This window comes from Muntiacus reevesi, chromosome 1 (genome assembly GCF_963930625.1).
Source record: "Muntiacus reevesi chromosome 1, mMunRee1.1, whole genome shotgun sequence".
Taxonomy (NCBI): Eukaryota; Metazoa; Chordata; class Mammalia; order Artiodactyla; family Cervidae; genus Muntiacus; species Muntiacus reevesi.
In genome coordinates this window covers 82,867,470-82,876,225 of record NC_089249.1, presented here as the reverse complement: position 1 = coordinate 82,876,225, position 8,756 = coordinate 82,867,470, and the positions used below count along the sequence as shown (strand labels likewise).

The window sequence follows — 8,756 nt, the reverse complement described above, 5'->3', positions numbered from 1 at the left end:
GGCACAGGGCCTGAGGAACCCGGGTAGAAGTCAGGAACAACTCGGCTGGGTTTTGACCTCTAGATTGATGGCGGGCTGGCATCTGAGCTGGTAACGTGCGCGGCGGGTTATGTAAGCAAAGGGCTAGAGGAGCCGCCCCAGTGGGAGCCGGGGAGAGGACGCGGTGTTCTCGGCAGCAGTCCCCACCCTCTTCACCCAAGAGGGCAGGAGGCACCCAACTTGTAGGATAAGGAGGAGGGGAAAGTGAAACAGAGACCCGGGAGTCACGAGGGCTGGGCCGCGGAGTGGGGAGGAGGAGGATACACAGGAGCACACGTCCGTGTTCTCACACACGTTGCAGACGCAAGTCGCTGACGGGTTCCACGTGCTGCACTTGTGAGCGGAGGCGCTGAAGGAGGGGGCACAGGGGTCGGTTACCAAGGAAGAACCAAGAGTCCCACACGGCAAGGCTCACACCTCAGGTCACACTACTAGTCTGCACACTCCAGCCGCGCGGCTTCACGCACCACCATCCTATTTAAGGCCACGGGCTCCGCCCTTTTTCTCCCCTCCCTTCTTTTCCACTCTTTTTCCATCCTCCTCCTTTTCTCATCACCGGGTCCTCCTTGCTAGCCGCATGTAGGGGCGGAGCACAGAATGCTTACCATCCAACCAATCGTCCCCTGACAGCCGCTTTATTGGCCGAACCCCTGTATGCTGTAGCAAATGGGATGTGAACTTCAGTAACGAGAGTCACGTGTCACCGGCTACACAACCAATGAGGCTGCGAGGTCTGTGTAAGCAGGGGGAAGGCACGTGCGGAGCTGCACGTGTCCCGGAGGGGGAAGGGGCGGGACCCAGTGGGAGGGAGCCGGAGGTGGGTAGCCGAGACTCGAGAGTCTTGAGTAGGAGCTGCAGACGGCCTGGGCTGAGCCGACTGACACAGGTGAGGAGATTCAGACGCCAGGGAGCTATCCTTGCGGGAGGATCAGACCCGGTGGGAGTGGGCTTAGGGACTCGTTGCAGATAATGGTATTGCAAGGATTCGCATCACGTGGCAGGTGCGACTGGGAATTGTCCGGCGCAGGGATGGCGATCAGAAAGGTTGGGAAGAGGCGGGAGTTTTCCTACAGGGTCCTTAGGTGGGTTCAAGTGCAGCAGATTTCCGGCTTGCTGGTGTAGTGAGCTCAGGTAGAGAGGCTCGCTACGGGGTCAGGATGAGACCAGAAAGGCGAACCGGAGAAAGGGGTCATATCATGTCATTTACTCTGAAATGAGGAAGAACGAACAGTCTGTGTCAGGCTAAGAGCTGCTCTGCAGCGGGCACAAGGCAATCCAGGTTCTTAATGGAGTGGGGGAGGCGGGGAAGATGACTTTTTCTATTGTGCCCGAGCCAGGATTAATACTGGGAAGGGAGAGAAGAGATGTTATGTCGTATACAGTACACCCCAGTCTCTCAGTCCATTTCCCAATCCTCAGATTCTGGTTTCAGACCCCCTCGCTTTGCTCTTCAGTTGCAGGTCCCGATCTTTGGGGACTCCGGGAGCTGCTCTCCAGACCCTGCTTCTGAACCTATGGATTCTCCGTCTAGCGTTTCTTCCTATTCTTCCTACTCTCTTTCTTCCTCTTTTTCCACCTCCCCAGTGAACAGTGACTTTGGCTCCCCCTCCGATAGTGAGGGGGAGGACAAGTGGGCTCATGGCCCCAAGCCAGACACTGTTGGGCAGAAGGAAGGTTCTCGGCCCAGCCCTGGTCCTATCCGCTGCAGGCAACGACCCAAGGTTTCCAGTAACCAACATGCAGCATCTCACTCGGAACAGCGGGGCTTGGCTGCTTCTATGTCAGGATCTGGGGTCAAAAGATCAAGAGATGGTGAATTGGAGACCTGTATAAACATCCAGGGTTGTACCACAGAAGGAGACCTGCTCTTTGCTCAGAAGGTAAGAGAAAGCTGGGAAAGTGAGACGGGACCAGAATGGCTTAGTATTCATTTGGTTGATAAGGACCCCACAAGGAGCGTATTGGCTCCCAGGTTGGATGGAAAAATAAGTACTGGTGTGGGCAATTCTTGGTCTTCTCATACCATTTGCCCTGTTTTCCTACAGTGTAAAGAGCTCCAAGGATTCATACCCCCTCTCACAGACCTACTGAAGGGGCTGAAGATGGGTCGATTTGAGAGAGGTAATTATCTAATTAGTTGCATTCATTTGAGCTAGGTTCATATCTGTCTCTGTCTCTCTCCACATATGTTTTAAATGTGTATTTCTCTTAAGTCTTTGGTGCCTAGATGATTCCCGTTTTCTCCTGTGACAATTTCCTTAGGTGAATCGATTTTAACTCCCTTCTGTCTTTCCTTTTGCTGACTAAATTCTTGAATCTCAATCCTTTATCTCACCTTCTCTCCTAACCCCAGGATTGAGCACTTTCCAGCAGAGTGTGGCAATGGACAGGATCCAGCGTATCTTAGGAGTTTTGAAGAAGCCACAGATGGGGTAAGTCCCCTTTGCTTCTTTTCTCTTCTTCATAAAGTGCTATTTCCAATCCTGTTCTGTTGCTTTTTTCACACCTAATGGCCTTTTATTTTTTACTTTCCCTCACAGAGAGCGTTATCTAGGAACTCTGTTACAGGTGGAAGGAATGTTAAAGACTTGGTTTCCTCATATAGCTGCCCAGAAGTCATCATTGGGTAGCAGCAGGCACCAGCTGACCAAGGTGAGAACTTATTATCTGAGGAAAAGTTGGGGAAATAACCAAAGGAATGAAGTGTACATACATACAGAAAGGGGCTCCCTCTCCCATTTTCTTCTGGGTCTTTGAATGCCTAGATTCCTTCATAGTCTGACTTCTAGATGTTATTTGTTTCCATTTTGTTTGGGTCATTTCTAAGAACTCTGTGGAGTTTAACCCCATACCGCATCTTGTAGCTTATCTTTCTGTATAAATACAGAAGACTTTTTACCTGGCTAAATGAATCATGCAAGAAGATTCCACAGCTTGTCTATGAAAATCTTTTCTCCTCTGCTTCCCCTAAACCGCTTTTCCTCTCCTTTTTACTCCTACCCAAGGATCCTTGTATCCCTCTGGAAGCATATGTTTTGAGGAATGGTCACAGTTCTTAAGGAACTCAGCATAGAAAATTAGACCTTAAAATACAGAAATTGGAAAATGATTCCAATTAAAAACTTTAGAAAGACGTTCTAAAGCAAATTTGTTTATAAAGAGTGAAAATCTGTGAGACTGTTTTATTTTGTATATGTCTGAATTGTTGTTTAGTTGCTAAGTCATGTCTGGACTGTAGCCGGCCAAGCTCCTCTGTCCATGGGTTTCCCAGGCAAGAATACTAGAGTCGGTTGCCATTTCCTTCTCCAGGGCATCTTCCCAACCCAGGGATCAAACCTGCATCGGCAGGTGGATTCTATACCACTGAGCCACCAGGGAATCCCTCATATGTCTTAATAGCCAGTACTATACAGTGTGTGGTATATATAGTAGGCCTTTAAGAATTTGGTTACTAAAACATTTACTTAATCATGGCCCGGCAGAAAATTATCTATTGCATAAAGCAAGGTATGTTAGCATTACAGAGTTCCCAAGGAAAAACCAAGGTTTAAACAGCCAGGTGGAATTAATCTGAAAGCTTTCTCACATAATTTTTTCTCTTTTCTTCCCCCTCCCTAGTATTTTCCAAGCCACCACTTTTATCCAGCTGCTTCCTCTCCTGCACCTTCCGTGGAAAAGATGAACCAGACACAGCTAGGACAGCTAGTATTAAAACCAAAGCAGCCTTGGCACCTCACCGAATGGCCAGCTATGAACCTCACTTGGATCCACACTACTCCAATTTGCAATCCCCCTCTCAGTTCCCCAGGTACCATCTCCTTTAGCCATGGTCCTTTAGGCACTGGAACCAGCATTGGTGTCATCCTTTTCCTCCAACATGGAGTACAGTCCTTGACTCACTCAGCCCCAATCACTCCAGTTCCATCTACGACAGCATCTCCTGTCATCCCTGGTAATCATCAGAAACTATCTGCAGAGGGGCCTCATTATCACAATTTGCCAGTAACTCTGCCATCAAACTGTAGCTGTGCCCCTTCCCCTCCTGGTCTACCCACCCTGACCAGAGAGATGACCACAGGACACCTGGAACAGATGAGAAGCCATCCTTTAGTTGCTCCTGCTGTCCATCCTCTCAACCCCTAACCCAGGACCTGAGACTGTAGTTTCTAATTTGTGTAAATATATGTCTCTATTTTTTTTTTTACTTTTAATGTGTGCATTTGTGTTGAAGAAAGAGAAATCCTTTATGATTAAATAAATTTTATACTTAAAGAGTTTACTCACTGGGGGAAATTGAAGCCTTTTGCCTCAAATACCAGTGTTTCTCCTCTGACCTGCAGAAAAGAAAGGGGAGGGAAATGTTTGTGAACGCAAGCTCCCCCAAATTAGAGGTCTGGATGGGACAATATACGTCCTGTGGGAGAGGAAAAGGGACTCTCTGCTGCTAAATTCCTAGGAAACGCCCTTGGGACAGTTAGGAGTTCAAAACTGGGTCTGTTTTTTCGTTCAGGCTCAGAGACTAGTACCTTTCCCTTTGTGTCTCTCATGCTTGTAACCTTCCAGCTGGTCCAGACTAGCAGGTTCTGCCACTCAGGGGTAGCTCTTTGCTTCCCTGGGAACTGTTGATTCTTGTGGATAAATGCATAATGTAAACTACTGCTGCCAGAGAAGGGACACCAAAGCCAGAACAGCCACTGTGGTTGCTAGTTTTGAAGAGGAAGGAATGCCTTAGAACTGTCAGAATGGTAAGTCCTCTCAGACGCCAGGCCTCATCATTATTCAAAAAGCTTCAGCTGCTAAATGTATGTTACCCGGTGTCATCAGACCACAGAAGTGAAGTCTGTGAGTTTACCTACCTCTGCACTTTTCCATGTATTGTTCTTTCTGCTCTATCCCAGTTTCCATCACAACCATGGCCTCTCCCAGCCTCGGCGATGTATCAGACTACCTTGTCATTTTACTTATATTGCATATGGGCTGCGTAGCATATTTCTCATAGCTAATTGTACATCTTTCACCTGTTTCTCAACTCTTCTGTTCTCAGTAGATTATTGTCTCCCTTTATTTCAGACAAAGTGCTCTCTCTTCTAAGGCAAACTGCTCCAGTTGTGCTTTTGATTACCTTTCACCTCTGGAATTTTTGCTGAATCACTTGTCCCTTCTTTACTTTGTAACTTCCAATTGTTATTGATTTATTTATTCTTCCTCCTGCAAGTATGATCAGGTACCCTTTTCTTGAAAATATCTCTTGACTCTAATTGCCCTCTTTCACTTTCTCATCTTTTTTCTGTAATTCTTTTTATTTATGTATATATTTATTTAGCTGCACCTGGTCTTATTTGTGGCACATGGGATCTTCATTGCACAGGCTTAGTTGCCCCACAGCCTGTGGGATCTTAGTTCCCCAACCAGGGATCGAATCTGTGGCCCCTGCATTGAAAAGTGGATTCTTAGCCACTGGACCATGGAGGAAGTCCCTTTTCTTTAATTCTTCATAGAGGAATCTAATCATACTCTTTCTGACTCCTTCCTATCACATAATCCTTAAATCTTACAGCCTAGCATCCACGTCATCACTCTACTGCACCTTCTTAGTCACTAATGATCTTACAGAATTTGAGTATCATAAAGTAGCTTCCACCCAATCAATAGGTCCAGGGGCTTTACGAAGGCCAGGGACTCAGTGCTCTCAGTATCACTTGACACTCTTGGTAATGCCCACTGAAACTCTTTTCCCTCGGATCCCATGTCAGCACACTATGCTAATTCTCCTCTTACCTATCTGGCAACAACTTCTATATCTTGCAATAGCCTCACTTCTGCCCACTCCAGAGTATGGGTGTTCCCTTAGGCTCAATCCTTGGCTCTTTAACTATATTCTTTCACTTCAAGCTTTCATCTTCTTCATGGCTCTAATTATTACCTCAACTTAGAAGACTTCTGAAGCTTCCTCTCCAGTCTCAATCTTTCCCATGAGATGACATACTGAATGTATACATTTCTGCTGGACGGTTTCATTTACACATTACTAATACTTAAAACTTAGTAAACATTTCATCATTTTAGAGCCAAGAGGGTGACATGAGAGCGTGATTAGTCGATTCAGTTGTGTCCTAATCTTTGCGACCCCATGGACTGTAGCCCGCCAGGCTCCTCTGCCCATGGGATTCTCCAGGCAAGAATACTGGAGTGGGTTCCCATTTCTTCCTCCAGAGGATCTTCACAACCCAGGGACTAACCTGTGTCTGCTGCATTGGCAGGCAGATTCTTTACCTCTGAGCCATCAGAGAAGCCCCAAGATGGTACCATTTGTAATTAATTCAACTCCATTTTATAGATGAGGACACTTAGGTAGCTTGTGGAAGACAACACAAGGTGTCTTACAGGACTCTTGTTTTCCAGTCTGATGCCTTTTCTAGTGTTGACCAATCAAATTAGCATTCTTCCTGTTCTGCCTTTTTACAGTCTCTTTTTCTTCTGTTAATGCTACCTACAGTACCATCATTTTTCTAGATAACTAAGTTTAAAATTTGGTGCTATTTAGTCATCAAATCCTTTTTATTCTGTATTTGGGATGGCTCTTAAATCTATTTCTTCCTTTCCATTCCATTACCACCTCTTTGGTTTAAACCTTGACTATAGCAATAGCTTCTCTTACCTCTAATCCCTTCTCACTTATAAACAGATTAATTTTCCAGAAACAATGCTTTGCATGTCATTTCCTATTCAATGGCTTTCTGATATTTTGAGAAGAAAGTCCAAAACATTTAGTCAAGGTCTCTGTTTCTCTCTCTGCGCCCATGCATGACCCCTCTGTTCCCGGCTGTTTTGTTGTTGCTTGCTCCCAGAAACTGTAAGACTTTTTGCCTCTAAACTCTTTGTTCATGCCACTCAGCTTGCCCAGCCTCTCCACCCTCTTTTAACTAAGTCCTCCCAATTGTTTGCCCTATTAAACACAATCTATATGCTTAGGCTTTGGCCCTTTACTCCATCAAATGAAAGGAGGTATATAAACTGCCTACTCAAGGTCTGGTATCTAATACCCTGATATAAGGTTCTCAAAAATGCTACTTTTCCTCTTCCTGTCTTTCAAAATATTTTTCTGTGTTAACCCTTTTGATTCCCATGACAAATTTTGTGTGATTGAAGGCACATATTAGTTCAATTTTACAGATGAGGGAACAGACTGAGAGTTTGAGTAAGTGGTCAGCAAAGCAAGATATATGCTTTGTGGGCCATACATCTTGCTGCAACTACCCAACTCTGTCATTGTAGCCCAAACAGTCATACCTAATATATAAACAAACAGCAGAACTGTGTTCCAATAAGTTTTTTTTTAATTTATTTATTTTTGGCTGTCCGAGTCTTCGTTGATGTGAGCAGGCTTTCTCTAGTTGAGGCAAGTAGGAGTTACTCTTCACTGCAGTACACAGCCTTCTCGTTGCAATGGCTTCTCTTGTTGGGAAACACGGGCTCTAGGTGCTCAGGCTCAGTAGTTTCGACGCATGGCCTTAGTTACTCCAAGGCATGTGGAATCTTCCCAGACCAGGGATTGAACCCATGTTCCCTACATTGGCAGGCAGATTCTTAACCAGTTGACCACCAGGGAAGTCCCAATAAAGTTTATTTACAAAAACAAGAATGGGGCTGAATTTGACCTGTAGGCAGTACTTTGCAGACTACTGATTTAAGTGACTTGTTCAAGGTCATATGCCTGATGAGTATCAGGATTTTGATAGAATCCAGATCACCTGACTTCCAATCCAGTGTTTTTCTACTACATTATGCTGCTGGCTATATAATTTATTTTGCATTCATCATACACTACCTTGTCGTACTACTTATCTTTTCGGACACTTACTATGTTTTGGTAGTTCAAGAGGCAGTGGAGGAATTTCCCAGGTGGTATAGTGGATAAGAATCTGCCTGCCAAAAAAAGAATCTGCCTGCCAATGCAAGGGACAAGGGTTCGATCCCTGGTTAGGGAAGATTCCATATGCTGCAGAGCAATTGAGCCTGCCTGCCACAAATACTAAAGCCTGAACACTCTAGGGCCAGAACGCGACAACTAATGAGCCCTTGTGCCGTAACTACTAAAGCTCATGCTACTAGAGCCTGTGCTCTGCATCAGGGGAGGCCACCGCAATGAGAAGCCCAAGCACCACAATGAAGAGTAACCCCTGCTCCCTCAACTAGAGAAAACCTACATGCAGGAACAAAGACAGCGCAATTAAGAATGTGAATTGATGTGAAAGTCGCTCAGTCATCTCCAACTCATGGAATTCTCTAGGCCAGAATACTGGAGTGGATAGCCTTTCCCTTCTACAGGGGATCTTCCCAACCCAGGAATGGAACCGAGGTCTCCTGGATGGCAGGTGGATTCTTTACCAACTGAGCTATCAGGGAAGCCAACCAAAAATAATAAGAATAAATAAGATGTAGTAGAATGACACAAAGTAGGCATTCCATAAAAGTTTGTTGATAAGCATAATCATGTCCCAGACTAACTCTATTTTGGTTACTTTGAACCTGGCTTACTTCAAGGCAGGCTTCAGGTTTTGTGTGAGTCCTGTTAGCATAACTGATGAGGATGCATCTGTCTGTGTGTATGTTCCTGTGTGTTTCAGGGGAGTTACCCAAAGAACGGTATTGCACAAGTACCTGGTTGACATGCTTTCTTCTGAGCCTTTCCCTACTGTTTTCCAGTAACCATTTCC

General features: G+C 45.5%; 1 protein-coding gene across 2 annotated transcripts; it reads left to right on the top strand.

Moving 5' to 3' along the window:
• The first annotated feature begins 860 nt into the window (after positions 1-860).
• Positions 861-4,271, top strand: CIART (circadian associated repressor of transcription). Of its 2 annotated transcripts, none has more exons than XM_065905092.1 (6): positions 861-925; positions 1,748-1,919; positions 2,085-2,160; positions 2,393-2,471; positions 2,580-2,691; positions 3,658-4,271. In XM_065905092.1, the coding sequence occupies exons 2-6, from the start codon at positions 1,818-1,820 to the stop codon at positions 4,180-4,182; spliced, it is 894 nt and encodes a 297-aa protein (XP_065761164.1). In that variant the 5' UTR covers positions 861-925; positions 1,748-1,817; the 3' UTR covers positions 4,183-4,271. The 2 variants fall into 2 exon arrangements, with proteins under 2 accessions (XP_065761164.1, XP_065761156.1); XM_065905084.1 differs by having other exon boundaries at positions 872-925; positions 1,494-1,919.
• Positions 4,272-8,756: the final 4,485 nt, after the last annotated feature.

Bases quoted from the DNA above. Each gene is read 5' to 3' on its own strand.
- CIART (XM_065905084.1), top strand. From the start codon at position 1,554: ATGGATTCTCCGTCTAGCGTTTCTTCCTATTCTTCCTACTCTCTTTCT. The intron at 2,472-2,579 runs GTAAGTCCCCTT...TTTCCCTCACAG, and splicing joins TTGAAGAAGCCACAGATGGG to AGAGCGTTATCTAGGAACTC. The intron at 2,692-3,657 runs GTGAGAACTTAT...CCCCCTCCCTAG, and splicing joins GCAGGCACCAGCTGACCAAG to TATTTTCCAAGCCACCACTT.